This window comes from Osmia lignaria, chromosome 16, assembly GCF_051020975.1.
Source record: "Osmia lignaria lignaria isolate PbOS001 chromosome 16, iyOsmLign1, whole genome shotgun sequence".
NCBI lineage: Eukaryota > Metazoa > Arthropoda > Insecta > Hymenoptera > Megachilidae > Osmia > Osmia lignaria.
In genome coordinates this window covers 1,302,258-1,326,833 of record NC_135047.1, presented here as the reverse complement: position 1 = coordinate 1,326,833, position 24,576 = coordinate 1,302,258, and the positions used below count along the sequence as shown (strand labels likewise).

Genomic DNA, 24,576 nt, shown 5'->3' with positions numbered 1-24,576 from the left:
CTTGAGTTTTATTCTCTAATCCACAATAATATACATTAGGGTTGTATACACGAAATATACACTCACGATTACGTATGACGTCCTTCGGCACGCTGCTTTCCTTTGCAATTCGATTTACCCGAACACTCATATTAAGATAGCGAAACTGGTTTCGTTCGAAAGCTGCTGCCGAAATTATTATTTTGCCCGCGGATTAAGTCGCGACACGAGCAAAGCTTGATACCCCGCCACGAAAGAAAGGAAGAAAGAAAGAATATTCGTGGGGTATAGAGCGTCCGAGAATGTTGTAACTCGTCCGCGGAATCTTTCAGTAAGAATTCACCACGTTGTTGATCGCGGTTTCGCCAAAACGGCTCGTGGATCATTCAGTTCTCACGCATTCGTACAAACACACTGTTTTGCTTTCGCTATTTACACAAACGTCCGGCTACTGGCCGTACTTGATATGAATGATTATCAATTACAGTGTTAATCGTAAGAATAAAGATCGTAACGATAATACTAAAATTAATGACGGCAGTGATGAGTACTCGTCGATCCGCTTTCAGGAAAATTAAATTGAAACGTCGTAAAACGGATAATTACTCGCGGATTCTCGTGGATAAAATTGTACGATCAAGCTTTGTATCATCGACGAGTCTCTTCATTTTTCAGAAACTAAAATTCGTTGACCACCGACGACCAAGAAAATATGAGAAAGAAGAAAGAAACAATGCACCCTTGCAGTTGATACTATAGTCCGTCCGACTAGACGAATTAATGAATGTATTTAAATTCGCGTGCTCGACGCAGGATCAACTCACGATAAATAGACGTTGAACGAAGCGTTTGAAGAACTGAAAATAATTGTGTGCCGGCCTTGCATCGGGCACGCGAATTTGCGTGCGTTTACCGACTCGTCTCGTTGGACGGGTTATATATGGTCGTTTGAACGACTACGCTTGTCGAATACCTACACCTTTTTTCTTTTCTTTTTCGATTGTCTTTTAGGTTCGATCGAAGCGATATCTGTGAGACAGGAAGTCGGTCACGGTGGTGACTGTTTCGTGATCGATCGCGGCGCGACGTCACCTATCACCGGACCCTTTTCGCGGAGTGATCGCGAAATAATTGCGAATCGAATGGAAGGGAAGAGTGAAAAGAAAACAGAAATACGGGAAAGCATTGTCGCGCGTCAATTCTAAAAGAAAGCAAAAGGAAAGGAATTTTTCGCTAAATAATAGTACTCGGATCAAATCGTTCGTCGACGAATGACCCGAAACTAGTCGTGAAATGCGAAATGTTTTTTAATTTTTATTTTTTTTTTTCAATTGAAAATGCTTACTAAATGTTTCCCTTCGTATTTACGTGTTTTCAGATCGAGCGTGAATGCATCGCGTGGAGGCGATCAAGACGAACGAGCAACGTGCCGTGAACAAAGAAGAAACTGTTTATTAATCCTCTAAACGCTCTTTATTTACGACGCGTTCTCGAACCGCCTATCCTGCGACATAAAATAGTTCTCGATTTGAATGTTTCACCGGGAATTGATCACCTATGTTCACCGTACGAAACTTGAAATCGCGAACATTTCATCGAACGATGCGTTGCACGTTATCCATAAGAAATAATCGGTTACCATCGATTACATCCATCGTTACCGCGCAAAAGAGCAATGTCTACGATCAATGGCGGAATCGAACGCCACACGATTCGCTGTTTCGTCTCAGAGAATCTCGAATCCTTGCACAGTTCACTAAAAAATTTCTCGTCGAACCGATCCGAAAATCGTCCGAGTTTGTATGCCAACTCAATTATCGTCGGAATCGATGCTACCGCTGATCTCGGGGCACGATGGCGCGGAGGACAAACGCCAGTTGTAAGCCGCGGAGGATCCGGCCGCGGTTGTGCTCTCCTGGCCACGCTGAAAGATCCCGGAGGACCTGGTGGACCGCTATACCATCGTTTGGTACTTTTGATCGGGCAATATGTAGCCGTCCGAGTCGGACGGGGATGTGGCCATATCGTTCGTACCTGTTGGATTCAGATGATGGCTGGTCAGGTGTGACATCGAGGAGGTTAGCGTCATGTTGTGATGATACTGCGGGTGATGGTAGTTCCCTTGGGGGCTGTGGTGCATGTGCGAGATCTGGGTCTGATAATAATCGCCGTTGGTGTACGGGTTCTGGTAGGCGTTGTAGGTCTGCCCGGCGTAACATTGGCTCGGGTTCACCGAGCCGGGCGACGCTGAACTCCAAGCGAAACCATACTCGCCGTGATGAATCTGGTTCATGGGGGGCGGATAAGAGGACGGCGGTAGCTGGCTGGAACCTGGGGTCAACGGCGGCGACGGGGTTGTAAGGGCGCTGTTCGCGCCGCTTCCGCCGGTCGGCGTCACTCCGAGACGCGGGTACGTTGACGTTGTCGACAGCAGAGGCGAATTGGGGCCCGGTGCTTCTTTGCCGCGCGGTGGAGAAACCGGCGATGAACGTCTGCTGGGCGTCGCGGACGTGCTGGTCGACATTTTGCTTCCGTTGTTCCCGTTGCTTTGCGCCTGACTCGATCTCGGCGACCCTTTCGACGGCGAGGTTTGCTGTTGTTGCTGTTGCTGCTGCTGCTGTTGTTGCAGTTGTTGTCTGCACTTTGCTCGACGGTTCTTGAACCATACCTGCGCGGCAAACGAAAGATCGGTCAGCTTTAGTAAAGTAATTAGCAACGCGGAGAGGAGTCTTTGGCGGGGGAAGGTAGCAAGGTTTCGAGGAAAAAGCATCGCCCGAGGGATCGTCGAGAAGAAAAGGTGGTGTCCCGTCAGGAGGGACGCAGCCAATGGGGAGTTAATCGGTGCAATGGGAAAGTAATCGCGGGCGGACGGCCGTAACATTTCATTAAATCGCAACAATAACAACGAAGCCGAGAGAGGGGGAGATGGTTCAGAGGGTTTCATATAGGAGCACGCCTCTTGCCTGTGTGTCGGTGTGTCCCTAGGGATCTGTTGTTAACGCATGCGCGAATCACAGAGCCCAGCGTAGCGACTAGACCCGCTTTGCAACCGTGTGTGGTGCGCGCTCGTGTAGCGTCTGTTCCCGCGGGTTATCTATGGGGTTACCCGCACCAAGAACGCCGTCCGTGTCGTAACGCGAACGTAACAACAAACACGAGCGAAGAACCATCATTTTTCTCTCTCTCATTCTTTCTCTTTCTCTCATCCTTCACGAACGAGGGACAGAAGAAGGACAAAAAGCATCCCCCGGCCGAGGCCTTTCACTCCCCCTCGCGGATCCTCTGTAATCCCGGCACACAATGTGGCCAGGGGTGCGATCCTATGAATCTATGCCTGCCTTTAAAAGCAAGACCCGTACTCATTGTTGTTATTATCGACGGCATTGTAACAGTTGTTGCGAAGAGCGCGAATCGTCCAAGCGAATATAGACGGGATTTTCATTCGGTATGAATCTCGTATTGGTCGGTCGAATCGACAACGAAAGAGGAACGGCGCGGGCACTCGACGCGGGTAAAACTCTTTCGAAATGCGATGAAGCGTGATCTCGTCGAACGGATTAAAAAGTCACGGCTTACCACGTAGATATACGCGCGACGAAATCTGAGAATTAACGACAAAACCGAGTCGAGCCGGAATCGTAGGTATCAAAGTTTAGCGATCGATTTGCAACTGTTACACGTTTGCTCAGTTTCCTTGCTCTCGAAGCGATTGGCAAATCGTCGCTTTGCAAACAGATCCCTCGAGGACGGGGTGTGAAGATCGTAAACGCGTGAAACGCGAATATTACGTGTCAACCGCAAAAGAGGAACGATCCTGAAGAGAAAGAGAGAGAAAACGCCCATTACAGTTCAGTGTTTGCACAACGACACCCCCCGTGAGGAACAACACACAAGCCGAGGTGGTAGCTACCCCAAAAACCAACCAAACGGGCCGTGGTGCCATCCGGAAACCCCCGGGGGCGACCACAGCGAGTTTTACTCGTGTGTATCGATGGCTAGGTGTAAATTGCATCACCATCTGGTTGGCGTCCGACGCGGAAAACCAACCCATTGGCCACGGGTTGCAGCAGCTGCGTTGACGTTTCGTTATGATCAATATATTTTCTTATTTGCACTATTAATACGATCTCGCGCGAGATCTTTCTATACAGGACACGAGTCCACAGAGACGCGGGATGTAAACCGACTGAATGTTTGCCGTTTCGAGGTGTCAAAGTGCTAAGACATAGTTTAACGCTTTGACTGCCACGCTAAAGCCGTTGAAAATTTCATTAAGTATCACTTTTGTCTTCACAAATCTTATGTATGTTATCTTTAAAATACTTCATTATATTTTAGGTAGGTCAAAGAATTCCTAATAATATGAGTGATGGATTCCTATATATGGGTGACACGATACTTTATACAACGCTCATTGTCAGTCGCGGGTCAAAAGTAACCGTGCAGCGCTTATTTCACGATCGATAAGAATCGATTCAGTCTCGTAACAATATCTTCAATTTTATCGACGAAAACGTTGACGATATCGATTGGGATAATTTATACGCCGTTTATGAATCCAGATACGCGTGCGTTTAGGGGTAATCGAGTTTGTCGTCGAGAAGAATTCAAGTGGAATAAATATGCGTTGCAAACCTGTTCGCGAAGAAAACATTGGATGGCTTTTCTTGGTCGATATTGCCGACTTTCTCGAGCCGCACCGTGCCTATTTTTTCTTTCTCCAATTTTTTTCTCTATCAAAGAAATAACGTTTCGACGCGTTCCTCGATCGTAAACGACGAACGAACGAGCTGGCGCATTGAAACGTAGCAAACATCGCGCGCAGCTGTGTCGTTCTCTCGCGTATAGAAACTCGCGAGCGAGATAGAACGAAGGGCTATAATCCAGGAACAAATCAACTATATATGTTGTGCTTTATACATCGTGCTTCTGTGTTCCACCTACCTATACACACACACACACGCACACCTCTGCCCTCTCCTTCTCCCTTGGAAACTTTTAGATCCACGTATCCCCCCGTGTCTCCCCCTGCACCCCCTCGGTTCATATTATTCGTTCACGTGGGTACGCCTCTACAATGTACATCGCAACGTGCACACGTGTGCTATACGTACGTGTGTTGTACCCTTTTGCAGTTGCGCCTCCATTCACCGAGAAGGGAGGCTTAACTTCGCGTGGAAACTCCGTTGGGCGGAATTTCCTCGCTTTGTCCTATATTCTCAGCGATGGCGACAACGATCGACCATCATCTACCACGAGGTGTCTCGGTTTGTTCGCGCTATTTCTGTCCGTTTAGGTTAAATACCGCTTAGACACGCGCTATCCGTTGAAAATTTCAAGCCACTGTCTTCGGACGCGTTGAAAGCCGGCGAGGGGCTGATAACTTTATTGCATGTTATAACTGACAGGTTTTTTCAAGGTACTACTTCTGAGAAGTGTACCGTTCAAAAGGGACATGGAAATTAATGGAGTTTTACTGTACCGTCCTTTTAACTTTCAAACTGCTTCGACGATTTTCAGCAGATTAACACCGGATACCTGGTATGACCATGAGAGGCTCTATTATAAAACGACTACTCCGGCGACTACGGGTTAACCAAGGTAACCCAGTTAAAATGTTAATAAGAAACTGCTCTTGCAATCAATGCGAACGTATACGAAGTCTGATTTCGCGTTCCCATCGTTGAGCGAAGAACGCGTCCTGCCTGATAGAGGATTACGATCCTGGTAGGGGATTCGCGGAGTTGAAAATTCTCGTCACGATCGTGACTTCGGGACACCCCGGGACGAAATAAAGATGTTACGAGGACCGCAATAAAAGCGTCAACGAGCTCGTCGACGCATCTATCAATGTATTGCCAGGAGCGGGGAACAATGGCGAAAGCGGAGGGACGCGGAGCGCGACACCGAGTTGTGTAAATACCTTAAATCTCGTACACGCTTGCCGAAGCACGAAACTCTGCTCTCCTTCTTCCCTCTTTCTCTCTTTCTCCCTTACCGTCGTCCGCCGAGATTGCGACTCCCTCTACATATTACATACCACGAGATTCTCGAATCCGCGAAATTGATTTCGACGATACATTCACCGATAGCCACCCTTTTCGCTACTCCGCTACCGTCGAACGACGCCGCTGCAGCGTTACGTTTTCAGGAATATCGATAGAAAATAGAGTAAAGTATCGAGGGAGAGAAATAGAGCAGGATCGTGTTTTGACCCTCGAGAATGCTTCGAAATGAAAATCCATTTACCTGAACTCGTGATTCGGGCAGATTAATCTTCAATGCGACCTCCTCTCGCATAAAGATATCGGGATACCTCGTTTTCGTGAAAAGTCCCTCGAGAACGTCCAATTGCGCTCTGGTAAACGTTGTCCTCTCGCGGCGCTGTTTGCGCTGATTCATTCCTGAAACACGAAATAAGCAAAGCGAAATTAAAACAAAGAATAAAATCAAAGCCGCAAGCTTTTTATTTCGGAACCATTCGAAGGATGTTCTCGAGGGTCTATAGCAAGAAAGACGCATCGAAAACGTGCCAGTCGAAAGGAGGAAGACGAGTCGAAGTTCTGGTTCGACTCGAGAAGGGTAAGGCATCGGAACAGAGGATGGAAAAGGGGGTGGTATAGAGGGGTGTAAGCGTTGCGAGGTCGCGATAGCGTAATTTTGAACAGTTCCCCACTATGACCCACACCCTCCTCTACCTTCCTCGTGCCATCGAGCCTCGCTTGGCTCGTTTCGGGACCCACGTAATCCGCTTATGAGGGGGGGTCACAGGGGGTGGGTGGAGGGGAGGTAGGAGAACCGGGGGACAAGCCAGAACGATGGAGCGAGAGGAAGAGAGAAAGAGTGGCGTAGGGTGAGGAGGGGTACACCCCGGAATACACGACCATCCAGAGGACCAAAGTCGCGGTTCGTTCCCAGCTGCCTCTGGAAACGATGCTGCTATCCAACACGCCAACGTACAACGCTCCGACCAATAAAAAGAAGAGCCTGGAAAACTGCGCCTCGCCAGTGTCTCCCGGTTGGAAGCTCGATCGTAAAGTCGAGAAAGGAATGGTGGATACCAGCCTGAACGTTTCGCTGCTACGCGATCCATGAAACAGGAGTATCTTAACGCATTTAGTCGCGCATTCGGTCGATGTAAATAAGAAATACACGAATCGTACGTTTGTGTTTCGAACGACTGTTATGCGTTTGAAGTTAATAATTGAGTTTATTAAGATCCGATGAATCATGCGATTATGGGGAGGAAAAATTCTCGAACGCGACACTTTCCTCGCGGATAAACTCGGGAGTTTATCCCGACCTTTGTTCACCGTTGTTCCAAGACGGCGAGTCGATCGAGTCCCCAGGATATGATATAAAAAGAGAAAGCGACGTAGGTGAGTAGGTTCAGCGAGCAAACAGGAGCAGCAAGAAAGGCGAAGAAAGAAGAAGAAGGGAGAGGAATTAAAAGCAACAGCTACCAGAGTGGTTTACGAGGAGAGGAGAAAGCAACCGAACATAGAAGACATTGTACGATTCTTATATATTACTTCTCCTTCTTTGAAATCCCTCTGTCCATGCAACAGTGTTAAAAATGACAATTATGAAGATAACTGATTGGAAAGAAGGTAAAAAGAAGCAGCAGTACAATCGTCGATGAAACGTATTGAAATTGAAAGAGAGAGAGAGAGAGAGGAGTGGTCCGCGAGGGTCACGATCGTCCTCCATCTTCGTATCGAGTCGTATCTCTTGTGGTGGCTTCTGAAACGGTTCCTTCGAAGCTAAGAACGCGGAGGCAAAGGATGACGACGATGACGATGATGCATACGTCCGATCGTTGGCTAACGAACTGGTCGAGTGGGCTATCGGCGTGGTATAGCCCAGGTAGAGATCCTCCAGGCAGATTGCAGCCTGGCACAATGTAAAATTCCACGCTGCTCGGCTACCGTCGGCCACGACACGCCCGCGATCATTGAATCTATGATCCGTATCTTGAGTGTTCCGCGGTGGGTACGGTGGCTGCGAGCAGGGAAAGGAAAGAGGAACACGAGAGGAGGATCCATGCGAGAGAGGATGCTTGATTGTCGAGTGGGCGTTGGCGCTACCGTTAACGACTGCCTTTGCCGGGTATACATCGGCCCCTGTGAAAGCCAGGCCCTTATCCAACGAACGAGACAATGGAATTCCGATTATGGTCTTCCGGCTGCTTCCACCAGGTCCGCGTCGAGTGGGCGCGAGGAAAAGCCCTTCGTTTGCTCGAATTCTGCGATACCAGCAGATTTTCGAGAATCGCCGGTCACCCTTTCGAACCGTTGCGTTCTAGAAATAACTGTTCACGATTGTTGTATCGAGGATTCCGTTTCAAACGATTACGGTTTCGGGACAAGTTTCGCTTGTAGGTTCCAATAAGGGTTTCAACAGTAATTTCAACAGATTTTTATAAATAGTGTTCTAGTCTTGAAACTTTTCATAAAAGGTTTTCAAACAAAGGGAACGATCAATTCGATTCGACGAAAAAGGCGGCTACAGCTAAGCAACCCCTAATGGGACGGCAAACACCCGCTGAGTCCTGAAGTATGATTCGATTTATTATCGTCAGCGCGAGACGAAACCGGGGGTTGATATAAGGGTTGCTTTGCCTCATTGGCCCGCAACGAGATCAGACGCGACCCTAATAGCAAATTCGTTTTCTGTTTATTGGATTCTTCCCTATCTCCCTTCCGCGAGCAGGCTTTCGTGTTTCGACCTACCGACTGGAATGGAATCTCTGAAAGTCAATGGACTGCTAACGAAATTTCACACTGGGTTATTTCTTTCGATCGAGTTCTCGTCCAAGTGGCGCCTTTAAGGGAAGATAATAGAAGGGATTAATTGATTGAGATGCAATCTTATTGTTAGTACAAAACTGGAAAAAGTGTAAACAAAATTTCTGTTGGTTGTGGAAAGTATTGGATCGTAAGGGTTAATCAATCGTCATACTAAATCTTTAACGTAGAGTTTCTGCAATATGAATTATACGACTGGTGCTTATTTATCTACACAGCGATCTAAAAATGTGCTGGCGGTGAAATATTGCCTGAGCAACGTGTACAGCCGCCTCGCAACGTTTGTTGCAGTCTCGAATAATAAATAACAGAGATAACGCGAAGGAATTTTAATTCGAGTAGCTCGTCGAATTAGAAGATACAAATTAATAGCAATTACCGTGCGAGTCGGTATATAAAAAGCAGTCGTAATTACGCGATAAATTAATTCTCACCATTCATCGAAACGCTCGAGTCGCATAGATTGAATCATAAATTACTTTTTCCATAGTAATACCGTGAAGTCGAAGAATAATCGGGGTTTTGCAAGAGAAAACTCGGGTTACTTCTGTATTCATAGAATACAAGAGGCCGACGGTAGTCGAGCTGCCAGCGACAAAGATCAAGGATGACGATATTCGCGAAGAAAATCGAAAATTAATTAAAAGCTAAAACGCGAACAGGCTGGTAGACGGCGAAGAACGTAGGCGGAGGGACGGATTATTCATGGGGAACCGTGGGATGATAGCACGTGCCGCTGTCGATGGGACAGGGAATTCTAAAAGGCCATCAGCTACGAAAACATTTCGGTCGACTTTGCGTTTACAGCTTGACCTCCGATGAAATCGCTGCATAAAACCGCGAGTACATTGCCAATCGACGACAAGAATGCTTCTAACCAATGCATTTTTGTGGCTGTTGCAAGTGCCGCTCGAAACGACTCGATAAATTATTTTTCGAATCCTTATCCGGTCAAGGTGAGATCGATAGACTCACGCACCTAGTTTATATAACTCGTTTAATCCCTAATATAACCCAGTGAATACCTTTTTAAAGAATCCTGAATATTTCGAGATTTCTTTTTCAGACAATTGACTAAACTAAGAAACTGTGAATTTGAGAGGGAAGCAGGTGCATCGGTAAAAACTATACGAATTTGTGACACGGAACGAGCCGAGAGAAACTCGTATGGCCTTCGAATCTATCCGTTCTTGCCTGGTAATCTAGCAAAGAGGAACATAAGTAAGTAACGAAATACCAATACACACATCCGGGGACAATAATCGGATAAGCTTCGTGTTACCGTCCTCTAACCGACGCCTTTTTCCTTCGCTTCCTCTTCGATGGCCCCTGATCCACCCACCTTGTGTAACATAGCTACTACCTCTAAAAGCTGCAAATTGTATCACAAATAGGATACAAGGATCAGAAATCAAACGCGCAACCTTTTTCAAAGGTTGTTCCTCGATTCAAGGTAGTGTCGATGAAAAAGAAATTAATCGTTTCTCACAGCGGATGGAAACAAATTCGAGAAAATGAGAGCGAACGGCAGGAAAGAGGTTAAAGTATCGATATCTTACGTGATATTTCACTCAGAGTCGAGTGTTTATCCTGCAATTAGGGAGCGGACCTGTATTTGGATCCCTCTTTCGAGGACACAGCCCACCTACTCAATTTACTCGTGACACGCGTCGCACGTCGATCGGTCCGAGTCGTTCCTATTGCGATTTCGACTAAGATTTCTCCCTGGTGCTTTCGCGCGTGCTTGTTTGGCCCGATATTTTGTGGCCACTTGGTAACGACGATGAGCACACGTGCGGTAGCACGTGCCACCCTTAACCTGACGCCTAATTGAGTGATTGGAATTCTATCGAACCGACAACTTCCCTTCTGACAAACGACCCCGCCGCCTTTATCCGACTATAAATGTTTAAAATCAATTTTCTTGCTGAAATTTTACCTTAAAGAACTATTGAAAAGTATCGAATTACTCGACTAATAAGTTCAATAATTTCAAATTATTAGCCTCCCTCATTTTAGTCAGAATTTTCTTTCTTTCGTTATTTTTTGATTAAATTTATGGCGCCGGTTACCGGTCCGCTAATTAAGAGCCGATTCCAATTATCTTTCCCATCAGCTAGTGTAATACTTTTTTGCGTTCGGTTCTTAATTATCAACACCAGAGTACGGTTATTAACATGGCAGTAAATGCGCTGAATGGAAATAGGAGCATAATCGAGAAGAAACAGTTGTCCCGGTAATTACTGTGTTACCCTTCGACTGTGCCCCGATATGAAATAAAAATCAGAGGCGTGGATGTCTGTTTACGCATCGCGATCCCACCGGGAGGCGGAGGAAGTTAAGTGGACGGGCAATTTCTCTGTGACAACAAATAGTAGTCGTCGAACGAGTAAAAGGGAGAGGCATGTGACGCGATTCCCACGTATATACCTACCCGCTGGCTGCTGCCAGTGTCCCTGAACATCGGGGAGAAACCTCGGTCGCGTTAACGACAACGTATTCCGCACCCCTTCCTCTATTTTCTCGCACCCTTCGTCCAAACCTACGACCTTTCTGTTTTTTTCTCTTGCCACCGCCAAGCCCGTCCCCACGGTTGTGTAATAAAATAAATACTGACGTACGACGGGACGAATCACTCGCGACTGTCGACACGGACTATCTCTTTACTCGCACGCGACGCGATACGTCAGCTTTCGTCGATGTTAAAAACATCGTATATTCACAGGAATAAAAGCGTCCGGTGGACTTGGATAAAAGTAGAAATAATTGAAATTCAACGAACGAGGCTAGGAGAGCATCGCGTTTACTCGGTAAACGAACGATAAAAGCAAGATCCCCGTTCACCGGCTTGATCTTTCCTCGCTGTCTCGCGAGTTGCGTTTCGTATCCAGGACTCTTCCATCCTCCGGGGCTGCCTCTTGCTGGAGGCAGAGAAACACTCGATTCGTTCCTCTCTCGTTCCACGGCTTTTCGTGTAGCGGATACGCCTACAACGGATAGACGGCTGGACGTGGGTACGTAGGGACCCAACGGACAGATCCGTGTTTCCATGGAAACCCACCTATCTGCGTTGGTTGGACCTATACTGCCTGCTGCCACCCTGATAAGCGGCTTACTCTCATGGTTCTCTCTACTCTTCTTCGCTGGGGCATTCCAGCCCCTTCCTCCTACACCCTCTTGCAACTACTCCACTCTCTCTCTCTACGCTCTTTCACCTTTTTCTTCCTACTCTTTCTCCCGGACCTTTTCAAACCGCGAAAACGACGAAGAAAGGAAAGATACGCGTACCACGCTTCGACACGTATGATTTTGACGTGTGCACGAACGTGTGCACGAAAGCGTGAAAGAAGAAGAAAATAACAAAATATTTCTACTCCTTCCAATCGATGCTTCTCTCTATCTTCTAACTTCCATTCTCTCCCTTTGCGTATACTGAAGTCTGAGCGCTTGAAAAGTTATACGGTCAATTACCACAGTAATTCCGAGTAATTTCCTATGAATTTAATTTGTTTTGAACCGATACACCAGCTGCTACAGCTAACATTGGTTTTATTTTTTTGCTGCAAGTTTTTAAATTCGCAGATGTTTCAGCGTCTCAAGGATAATGAACATATTTTGTTGTTTTGCGAAAACAGATATTTAGTAATAAATATGCAAAGCTATGCAAAGAATGTAGTAATGCTATTTATAATTCATATTACCGGATATTGCATCGACTAATCAGATGCTCAAATTTTTAAGGACACACCTTGTATTATTACAAAAACAATATATTTTTAGATGCTAAAAAAAAGTTTTGTGATATTCTAAATAGTTTCGTTATGTACGAGGAATTTTGAAGTGGAAAAAAAATTCTGCGAATACTTCGAAGGTAACATCGAGAAGGAGAAATGCACTGGAACGCCTGCCAGAGAATGATACAGGCTGACTATAGTTAAGAAGCCCCGGGTTTGCTTCGACTTGGTATGGCTTCAGTCGATGCATCGATTTGCATGACAATCAATAAGAGCTAGTATGGCGGACAAGGCAAATACTTTAACAACAGAGATAACGTATCGTGTAGTAATTCATGAAATATAAGAGACGTGCATCATCCCTAAACAATTAGATCGAAAGCTTACACGTTTGTATTAACGACTTTCAAATAAATCAATCGAATCACCATTTAATCCTATCAAGCTTTCACTCGTGATTGATAGAATATTTTCCTTTAAACATCTATAGAAACTTGAAGAAGAAACAATTCAAAGAGAACTTAAACGCTTACGTTCGTTTTGCTTAATCCATGTGAAATATGTATGTTCTCATTAAACAGTCGAATCAGTGATAAACGTTTTCACTCCACTTTATTATGTGCTGTTATTAAATATAAATTATTGATCTTATATTTATTCGTTAATCAGATTAAAGTATAACAACGAGGAACAATAAATTTTTAACAAAGATCCTCTAGCGACAGCTACCGCCACCTCACGATTTCTCCTCAACACTTCCACTTACATGAAACTGTCGCTACCCTTTGCAACCTTATCCATCGTAAGCCTTAAATGATTTATACGACAAGAAAAGGATAATTTACAAGCTTGATAACGGATCGCATCGAGAATCGAAACGTTACTTCGTGACTAATTATTAGCATTATAAAAGAAAATTAATAGACGCATGTTTTATCATACAGAAAAAAGACATCCAGTCTATGCTGTACTCGGTGGAAGGGGTAAAATGTGAAAGAAAAAAAAAAACAGTTGTACTAATGGTTTTTAGACTAACCTTGCGGAAAAGCCGCGAGTCCGTGCTCCAGTGGATGGGGATGCGGATGACCGTGAGTAGCGAGGGCGAAGGGTGATGGTAGCCCAGGGTGAGGTGCCCCCGGGTGCGGGTGAGAATGTGGATGGGGGTGAGTACCAACACCCATCGCCGGATGACTGTGGGGATGGTACTGAGGACTTCCGGTCGGGGCGCAAGTGGCGCCCGCCGCCTTCAAGTACCCCGCCATGTAATCCGCGAGGCAAGCCAGCTCACCCGCCACCGCTGCACCCTTATCACGCTCCCTTATCTCTTGACCTACGCCCGCCTCCGCCGCCCACCAGCTGTTCTCCTCCCGATGATTGTTCTCGCTCGATTGCGAGAATAGCTTCCTGTTGACCTCCGACACTTTTGACGCCTGCTCCGCCGACGACACTGTCGCGTTGCCTTCTCCTCTATGATCGTACCCTTTGTACTCCGGCACCTGTAACCATTATCGTAACCCCGTTACGCTTGATTACTTTACTTTAAGGTCAATTATGACGTGGCGTTTAATGATCGACAACTTAGGACTACGCGTAAAATCAACATCGGCCATTTTTAAAATGAACGTAAGCTTGGATGTCTGCAGTGACCATTGGTTATAGCGACGAACGACCGAAAGGGGTAATTACCCCCCCTCATCCCTCTTTATTGCCGCAAACCGACCCTTCGAATTTCCTACGGACAGAATTTTCTCTCTTTCCAACTTTTTCTCAACAATGGAAACATTCGCTTAGACTTTTCTTTCGTGTTCCAAGATACATTGTACAAGGCGCGTGAACGTGAGACACGAAAGGTAACGCTTCTCGTTGACACGCTTTAGGTACAACGGAGAAATTAGCATTTTTTTTGTGACCGAAAAATCTTGTCACAATGGATGTCAACACGAAAGAAACCGCCTGTATTGTTGCGAATGACGATTATCTACGGGATAAACACGCGTATATCCACATTTTTCTTTTTCACATGATTTTCAATCTGAAAAACTATGTTTTCGCGAGATGATTTGCATTTTTCAAAAGATAGGTTGTTACTCTAGTCACTCACCAAATTGCACGATGAGGGAGAATATCCAAAATGCTCAGACATTCACTCGTATAAATCCAAATTGCAAACTATAAGTGTCTCATTTTCACGTGTATATCACAGCACTCGATCACAGATATATTCCTTCGGTCTTTGGTACTGCTTGCAATCAAAGCAAATCGCACTCCGAAATAGTCGAGAGAGAAAAAAAATTTTTTTTCCTTTTCAGCGCACTACCGGCGTGCACGTTCCGTCTCTAATGCCGTACTAACGCACGTTACAACAAAGATCCCGGTGGTACCCTGTACCTCATGCTTCGTGCAGGGATTCGGTCAAACTGTGACCTACCCCCACCGTGGCATCCCTAAATAGTTTTCCAGGCCCTACCTCGGTCCCTTCCCCAAAACGGGGGTGGGGATTTCACAGTGGGTCTGTTAGAAGTGGGGGGTAGTCGTATGAATGGCCACCCGTGGGTGACCCTTTTCACGACTGAACAACGTTCGACCAATGAAGATTCGAAAAACTTGTCAATGCTAAATTTTTTTATCAATCCATGAGGAATCTCTAATTTGAATATCTTAATAAACTCTTTAATAGCATTTATTATTATCTAAAACGAATGAACACCTTGGCTATTGTGTCACTTATGAGTGGGAGGGTATTGCAATTTCTAGTACCCATTAGATTACAATACGATAGGGAGGTGTTAACATTGTCTGGAAGTTCGAAATAGATTAACAGCAGAGTAAATTGTATAAAGTTGAGACGCGAATCAACAAGAGGGTAGTGGCGCGTGCTAAACCGGAAGGAAAAAACGGGAAGTGGTAACCATGCTAAAAAGGAGGCTTATCCGAAAAACTTAACTTCCCGCTAGACGCTAAACGGCTAAACAAACCATCCAAGTTTTTATCCGGTCGGCGGACCACGAACGGACAAAGATGCGACGTGTTCGGAAAAAAGATGGCACGATGAGAGGAGAGAGGAGAGGAGAGGAGAGGAGACGATGCACGTTGGTAGGTATGTTTACACGGGGGCATTATGGCGGATAATGTTTGTTATAGGCGTCTATGCTCTACAGCCTGGAGAGGCGAGACTATCCCGACGTTAAAAGGCCAGCCTGGTCGATCCGCTTACGCCGGATGAGGCTCAAATTGAGTGAGAGATAGTGAACTCTCGTGCAACGAGTTGCATGGGCATCACACGTGTCTCGATGCACATGTTATGGTTACTTCTGCATACCTGAACCATCGCAATACAGAAAATATCGCGCGATAATTCTGCGGATGATTGAGGTATGCGTGTACGTTAGGTTCTTTCTACAGCTAAATAGTCTGACGGAATTTAATGGCATAAAAATATTGCATTTACAACAAAAGTACTAAGCCGGTTTTTAAACGTAAAAACCCTGTAGTGTAGATTTTGAAAAATAATTTTTCAATGTATTGTCTAAGAAAACGCTAGCGATCACGTAGACCCTATTGTTTTCTACCTGTGCTACAGGCATGTCCTAATCAAGGAATTAATAACACTTTACATAGACCCTTTCTTTTCTGCCTATTGTTCTTTAAAGCTTGGACAACACAAAAGTATTGCGATTTGCGGGAGACTGCGGTCAGTGTCCCAGAAGTACCTCTCTTTGGAAAAACCCTAAACGGCTGGCTATTCAACGGAGCATTGTCTGTTAACGCCCTTCCGGGTATTAACTAACCACGGTAAACATTACAGGGTGTCGGTGACCGGTCTTCGAGAATTCACATAGCTAATACCTTGTATACCTGAGGATCTGTGACCTGTCAGCATCTCTGACACGCGTTCGAACCTTCTTAAAAGCTTCCTTTCCATGAAAATCAGTTGTTCATAAATTTGTCACGATTAATACGCGCGTAATTTACGGTAAAATTAATGATGAAACGGTGAACGGCAATTACTTCCTCATAAATAACTTCTTTCGAGCAAATATACTTGATGCGCGTAGTTGCTTCATTTGTTTCGTATATGCGCGACATATGATGCGCAGTGGACTAATTCAGTGAACGTTCAAAATATTTTTTAACAAGTAAATTACTGCTTCTAATAGAACAATAAATTAGTAAAAAATTATACTATAGGAAAAATAGTTTTATCATGTATGCGTATAATTAATTATGCTTTAGTAGTTTTCAAATTGTTGCAAAAAAGACTATCGTTTTTCCAAGTAACAATTCAAAAAACGTGACATATTGGCGCCAAACCGTTAGTCATTGCTCGCCGCGCATTTAGTTTACACAGCAAATGTTCGGTTCCGTGAGTTTTACTATTTTTACTGGAATTATTACGATTTCGATACACCCATTACCATCTGAAAGAACGTCAAAGATCAGCGAATACAGTGATAGGTATAATTTTCATGAATTCATCGATATATATTGATTAGAAGCAAAAATCTATCGGAACATAATGGGCGCGTCCACCCACTCCTCGCGATCGTCCGATTACGTATTATGAACCGATTGCATGTGAATATCTTTTTATCAACGCGTCAATTTTGTATTTCTTACGCGAACAACGGATCCTGAAACGCGTCGTTAACGATAAAATACGACGAAATACGATAATTGTGTAAACAGGAGCAGCGAACCGAATTGGGTTCAGTCCATTGTGAGATGAAGGGGTGGTAGGTGGGACGCGTGATTTTCGAAGTAACGAAGTTGCGAAAAATCCAAGATGGCCGCCCGTTAGTGTCAACGTCCTCCGCGCTCCGAAGTTTTCCGTATATATCTGTTAATAAATTCGCAATAATGTTGTGTTGTGATTTTCTGTGTGTGTGCAATTGAAATATACCCGGATATTGGATATGTACATCATATTGGATTACTGGAAGAATAGTCATCGACCCGGCCTCTTGATCTTCAAACGACGTAACGCCATCGTTCGACAGTGCATGGTAAGAAAGCACAATTTTTCAGAAGCGATTAACTACCGTATCGTATTATTGATCAGTAGCCACAAATGATACGTATACATAATTTTTTTAGAACAATAGGATATAATGGGTGAAAATAATAACTGAAACATCCGTAAGATGTCTCCACGTCCGTAGCGATAAGATGCCAGTATATCGTAAGGAGGTTCGAATTTGATAGAACAGCTTTTAATTATTAGAATTGACTTATCATCACATTCGTAAATGTGAATATTAAACTTGATCCGATCTCGTACACGTACTTGGTTAGTATCGATAAAAACACTTTCCTAAATGTTCGATTACAATCGATCCGTAAGGTTGATCGCGTCGAGAAAAATAAATAAGCGTAGACGACTAAAGAGAGAGAGATAGATTGCGTAGCAAGTTTGCGCAAGCCTGGCGAAACGTGGGGAAGGGTCGACTAGGTAAAAAATCTATATAAAGGTGAAAAGAGGAAAACCGGATGGGGTAGTTTGCTCTTTCGAGCAAAGCAGAAGAAGAGAGGCGTGTATCGAGTTTGCGCGTTTTATTCCTCCTCCTGTGTTCAGGCTCCGCCCTGATGTTTTCCCTCCTCCAGCTTCCCTATTCGCCCTTCGAGCCCTCCTGGACCAGAAGGGCTCGTACTTTGTCGACGGTCTCGTATCGAAATTTCAGTTTCTAGATGATGCCTGTCCCGAGTCACGTCGCGTAATCGAGTCACCGTTGACGTAAAGCGCTTGCGCGTCAGCCTCGTATTCTATTCTTTCTTTCTTCCTTCCTTTCTCTTTGAACGTGAAAAGACTCGTTACGGTAGAAATACGGTCTCCAAGGAACTTTATTATGTATTGGTTTTCTTGCTGAAAAATCAGCCTGTCCGACGGTGGCAATAAAAAGTTATATTACGGTAGCCAGCGTTTTCCTCGCAATCGACTTTACCTCGTTCCAAAACCTTTACAGCCACGATGATTACGGTAAGAAAACTAATTTCTTAGGTACTGCGGGCCTCTATTTGATCCTTTAACACCCCGCGCCCCTAATAATTCTTTACAGAATTGTCGCGACTAGATTCGAAAACAACCTGGACTACCACCTTGCCACCGAAATTACCTTTTTTACTCGCTGCGCGCTTTTTTTTCTTTCTTATCTTTCGCACCGTGCGAAACTTGATAAACTTCGAGACGATGAACATCATTCGAAATTCATCATCTGACTCATGGTTAATATTAGAATATTTGTACGTTCGACATAGAGCGTCGTTGAATTCATTCACAGGAAGAACGGTAGGAGTAAAATTGACGACCAATAAAATCGTTATTAGCCGAAGAACGTCATTCGCCGGATGAAGATATTCATTAACGCTCGATCAGCTTTTATAGTTCTATCGGAAGCACCTTGCATCTAGACTCGGTTGTTCACAATCGTGTCCGACGCTTCATCCACTTCATTACTTTCACTCGAATTCCGATAGCGTTCGTGCAACCGGTTTACAAACACGTGGATTTCTTCCGATCGTTTCCGAATATCCTCGGCTATATATTCGCGCTTTAAATTCCAACGCGGATATCCTTTCGTCAATCGTCGAAAGTGACAATGAGTTTCGATGAGAAATAAAGGCAACAGTAAGGTCATGGTTTCTGAGACCACGATTCTTCACGCTTTTGTTGGACCCCAAGGATCTTTTCCTTTTCGCTGGGTGTCTTCGGGAGGACGGTAAATAATAAATGATCCGCGCTGCTGCATAGACGGTTCGCGGATAGAAGGTAACGCAGAGGAGACGGCATGGCAGGGCCCGGTAGGACGTTAAATACAGTCGCGTATTTACGAGAGGAGGAGGCTTGTGGGAAAGAGAGATGGGAACGATCGGTCTCGTCGGAACCGAACACGGGGAGGGTAAAAACCACGAGAAAGCCACGCGGTAGAAGAGAAGGAAGGGGTCCAGGCCTTCCTCGACGAATTTATAGAGGAGAAATTAGGAGGTTTATAGAAGCTGTGCGCGGTAGCTAACCGTAGATCATCATTAGAGGCCCAACTGGGCTGCTATGTGCGGATACATATGTGTGCCGTGGCAGCACATATTTACTGGCGTGCCACGGCACATCGTACCGCGCCCCACCCCACGCCGTCCGTTCCAACCATCGCTTCTCTTCTCTTCTCTTCTTTTCTCCTCGCTTTGCTTTGCTTCTACCAAGCTCCGCATTTAACCGCGTCTGCCTCCTCGACGAGGTCCCATCGCGACGGCATGGCACGAATATTTTTCTCCTCGATACGTTCCGCCATTGCGATCGAACCGCGAACCTTTGAGACTAGCCTTCCGATCAACCCTTGACAAATGCATTTTTCAGTCCACTTCCTCAGTTTGTACTCGTCAGAGTACCCCGCTTTTCCTTTTGTACATTAAACTTTCACCGCAACTTTCCTTCTTTTCGAAACTTACGAAACTTGATAAAAACCATAGACTGGGATCGTTATGTAACGGGTCGCGTACATTTTTAAAACGATGCGCGTATCGATTTCCGGCATCTTCGCTTAACGAGTTTCATTATTATATAGAAATTATTTAATATTCGATCGGCTTAAGAAGGCGCGACAAGAGGATTCGTGTTCTCGCCCGATGGTAGCCCGAGGGAGGTTTCCGGCGGCGTGTTCATGCCAAAAGATAGTCTTAATTCTCGAGCGACGATTAACCAAAGGAAACAGGTTGCAGTTCGTTACGTTTGTCAGTGGAAAACCGATGGTTTCGTGTCCGAGTTCGCGTACGTATAACACATAGATCTACCTGGGCAGCGCAGCGGTCCGAGGACGGTCTGCCGCAGAAACAGTTAAATCTCTCGTGGTGGTAGCAAACACCATCAGTGCTAAGCCACAAATCCTGGCTTAACCCGAGCCTATGAATTGAATTGGTTAAAGCCCGCGTTAAACTGGGTTCTCCTCTCTCCTGGCGTGCAGTCACCAAGAACAGCCTTGCCTCCGCTTTCTTTCATCCTTCATCGCTTTCCATCCTTCCTTCTCTTTCACGTTTGTCCATCGTGCTACGTTACGGTTCCCTACCGTCCTATCTGCCTCTCTTCTTCCTCTCTGCTCGAGCTACTACAGGCTAATTGGCAAAAGCAAAGATCTCCTCGAGATCTCGTTCGGATTAACGCGACCTACCATGTACACACCTATTTGCTTCCAAATACAAGAGTAAAATATTGTCCGACCAGCTACCTCTAGCTGAACAAACGCATCTTCTTCCAATAAGGGTTAAAGCTTCTCGCTGACGATCCTTCGAGTATCGTTGCTCCCTTTGAATAGCCGCGCTCCTTTCAGGATCCTTAACCTGCAGCCTTTGCTCGCTATTATGCGAACTTCGTTCCCAGATACGCCGTTTCAAGGATCCTAAGAATGATCCATCGATCGTGGAACACTAGAGTCGAATTAGAATCTCTGTTAATTAATTAACAGGTTCGCTACCACCGTCGAATACACAGTGGGCCGCAAAAGTATTCGCACACCGTTTAAAACACGAATCACTTGAAGTTTCTCGAGAAGCTATAGATATCTGCTTTTGTCGTTTTAAAAAATTACAATTTGTCGAAATCGGGAAAGAAATAAAAAGGCAAGTTTCTATCTTTTTTAGTTTATAGCGTAATTCCGATTTCTCTCATAGACTTAATATAAGTATCGGTTTCTGTGACCATTCCTCGAGGATACCACCGATCTCTGATTTTATTCTATATAAACACTCACAGTGACCACTGTGATCGGCTTGCAAAAAATGGTCAAAGTTGATAATCTAGATTTTCAGTTAAACAGTCATAAAAATCTCGATCAGTGGTTTAATGGCGGAGTTTCGCTCCAATAAGTAATTAAAATTTCCGAAAATCGCGACTTTTCATGTTCTTATTGTTAGATGAAAAGTGGCGATTTTCAGAAATTTTAATTACTTGTAACTTTTAAGAGCATTAACCGATCTCGATGAAATTTTCATTGTACGCTTACGTAAAAAGGTTAAAAAATTGCCTTTTACTATCTCTTTCCCGATTTCGACAAATTGTAGTTTTTTAAAACGACAAAAGCAGATATCTTAGTAAATTTATTTGTATAGCTTCTCGAGAAACCTCAAGTCATTTGATCCAGTTTCAAATTAGGTATTCTGTTTTAAAAGGTGAGCGAATAATTTTGTGACCCACTGTATGCGTCTCGATTCTTGTATCTTAACCCGCCGCCGCAGATGTACGGTGCGTGTTCTTTATCAGTTTATAAAAACGTATTGCAACAAATTTAGAAATGAATAGTATTGTAGAGCTAAAAACAATAAAATAGATGTAGGATGTCCTTGATCTAGAGATAATTATTAGGTGTACAAATTAATTCGGTGCCTTCTCTTTATTTTAATTAAAGATTTATTTTTAAAAAGCCATAGTAATTCCAATTATTGAAATAATCGTTATTGTTATTATATTGTCTTGTCACTTTTCAAATATTCAAAACCGCGGGAAAATATTCAAATTAAAAATATTAATTAAGAAGGCGTAATACTAAAGGCACCGAATTAATTTGTACATCTAATACATGTTAAAATCTAAAAAGACCTATGTCAATTAAGGACATATTCTAACAAAAAACAACTCGAGCTGTGCTGAAAGATTTCCTTCTCAGATCCTGGTAGCGAACGCGTTAATTTATCCGAAGCGAACTATTCGTTACTATTTTCGTATCAATGAAAATTACGCAAGGAACAACCGACGGACAGTTTATGCGTAAGAAACATAGGCTTACAATAAAAAAAAAGAAATAATAGGAGGAAGGTCCGGGTCAGAATGAAAAAGGACGAGCCGTGTCAGAAAGGGGACCGACGGGGTCAAAGTTCCTAAACAAACTGCGTTTACTCGTCGATCATCGGGGCCTGGGTAAACAGAGTTTACAGGGAGCGGTACAAACGAAACGCCAAATTGTAACAAACTGATCTATAACTAAATTACACGGTCCCCCCGTGTATACGTGTATCTTCGCCTATGCCTCTCGCTCTTCTCTGCAGCTATATAAACACGTCAGCGAGGCATTGTGCCCGCCTCGATCCGAGGATCGAAGTCTCTATTGTTGCATCTATGCTAGCGTTGAAAACGCGACCGTGTCCTGGCCTTTCGTCTTCTCCATTTTGATGTTTGTTGTTCGCCTTGCGCCTCTGCGTATACGCGGCCGTGTAACGTTGCCAGTCGGCCAGGCGAATTTCCTTTTCCGGGGCCTTCGTGACCCACCGTCTCGAGCTTTCTTTCTCTGTGAACACAGGTGCTCCCAGATACGTAGGTGCGAGGAACATCGCGTCGGATCACCCGCTGGGCGATCTCACGGTAAATTTCGATCTCGACCCTTTTCGAGAAAATCACAGACTCCGCGGATAAAGGAAGTTAAACGTACGTTTCGATCACTTCCGTTTTGTGTAAACCGAAACGCACGATTTTTACGAACGTTTCTAAAGAATATTAGTTCTCGTTATTCCATTAGTTAAATAGTGAATAGGCGTACGTGGAAGATACGAGTATTGCGAATTCGTTTATCCCCATTGTTTTAATTCACCAAAGTGACTTTAGAATTGGCCACCTAGACTACACCCTTAAGCTTTAATCAGGATAATCGGGAAGCAATACGAGCCTTAACCCTCGTAGTTCCTTCGATGCGTTAGACGTCTCACAGATGTTCATCTGATCCGTTTAGAAACGATAGGTCATTAACGTGGAAAATCCTGTTATTCACCGCGAGATTTCATTCTCTCCCCCTAGAGATCGTTCAAAAAAATATTAACATCGAACAGAGATCTAGGCCTAGATCTCAAATGAAGAATCAAATATTCGAGGGAGTTTGCGAATTTCTCGCTAACTGTTGTAAATAATTATTTACAATAAGAATCGTAAATTATTATCGAGCGTTCGGTTTGGAAAACAAAGGTATGAGAAATTTGCGAAAGCAGGGAAGCGTGGAAACTGGAGATATCGAGCGAGTAATCCGAAAAACCCGAGCGTAATCTCTCTACGATCCTTGCTACACCGCCCTATGAATAGAGGGGTGGTTGGTACGTAGCTTTCAAACCAATAGGAGGATCGAAATCGACGGTATTCGACAAACGGTTAATCCTTCCTCTCTACCACCAGGAGAACCCCATTAGAACGTCAATGACTTGCGGTAATTGGCATTCTCTGTTGTTACGTCCGGCCTGGTTGCTGCACATGCTTTCGCGACGCCAGTTAATTTATGAGTACCGAAAATCCCCTATACCGATGACATTTTCGCGGAAACTCGTTCGCTGGACAAAACCAAGACAGAACCTTGACACATATCCAACGCGATCCTTCGTCAAATCGAACTCGATTGTGCTGTTGTCCCTACTTGCGAACCGTTAAGCCTCCAACGAGACAATGGCTTTGTTAATAGGACACATCGGAAATTCGACGAAAATGTACTGAAACCATTTTGTGAAACGTTTGATGCCTTCGTTGCGAAGATTTATGAGGATCAGGCTATTGTAACATCAAGGGTTCGATTCGGAAGCACGAAAAGTCTGGCACGATTTCGTTAAAGAAAATTATTGCAGATACCACTTGTAGCGCTTTAATTGAAACGTTCTCAGAGGAACACCGTTCCTCGGAGAGTTGAAAGAAGATGAAAACAGTTCGTTTTTAGATTGAAATTCCTCGGACCGATTAAGATTCCTATGAATGAAAGCTCAGACCGCGAACGATGGTAGATAAGAGTGGACGAGAAGTGGAATGACATAGGTTCGACTCGATAATCTGAATAACTTTACGCTTGTTTAAATGGATTCCTGCGAGGAACGAGCCGAGAGACACCTGATCGAGGGGTGACTCGCCACCTTAAGCAGGAAATATAAATTAATTCGACGCCGTTTCTGGGGGTAAAACTTGTGACGTAGTAAAGAGGGTGGGCATCCATTCGGTTTCCATTCATCGTTCTAGCAGGACTATAAATCGTACGCCCTCAGGTTCATTGTCCAGTTCGACCTTTACTTCGTGAGAACCGGACGCGTGGATCTTTTCTCGCTCGTATATTAATCCT

The 24,576-nt window shown here is 44.6% G+C and overlaps 1 protein-coding gene across 1 annotated transcript in view; it reads right to left on the bottom strand.

Moving 5' to 3' along the window:
• Window positions 1-1,279: 1,279 nt before the first annotated feature.
• Window positions 1,280-24,576, bottom strand: part of LOC117600584 (uncharacterized) — a 34,947-nt gene continuing 11,650 nt past the window's right edge. The window contains exons 2-4 of the mRNA XM_034316178.2: window positions 13,557-14,016; window positions 6,229-6,383; window positions 1,280-2,647 (exon numbers count right to left, since the gene is read on the bottom strand). Of these exons, the coding sequence (XP_034172069.1) occupies window positions 1,934-2,647; window positions 6,229-6,383; window positions 13,557-13,782 (1,095 nt within the window). The 5' untranslated portion in view covers window positions 13,783-14,016 and the 3' untranslated portion in view covers window positions 1,280-1,933. The remainder of the gene's footprint in view (window positions 2,648-6,228; window positions 6,384-13,556; window positions 14,017-24,576) is intronic.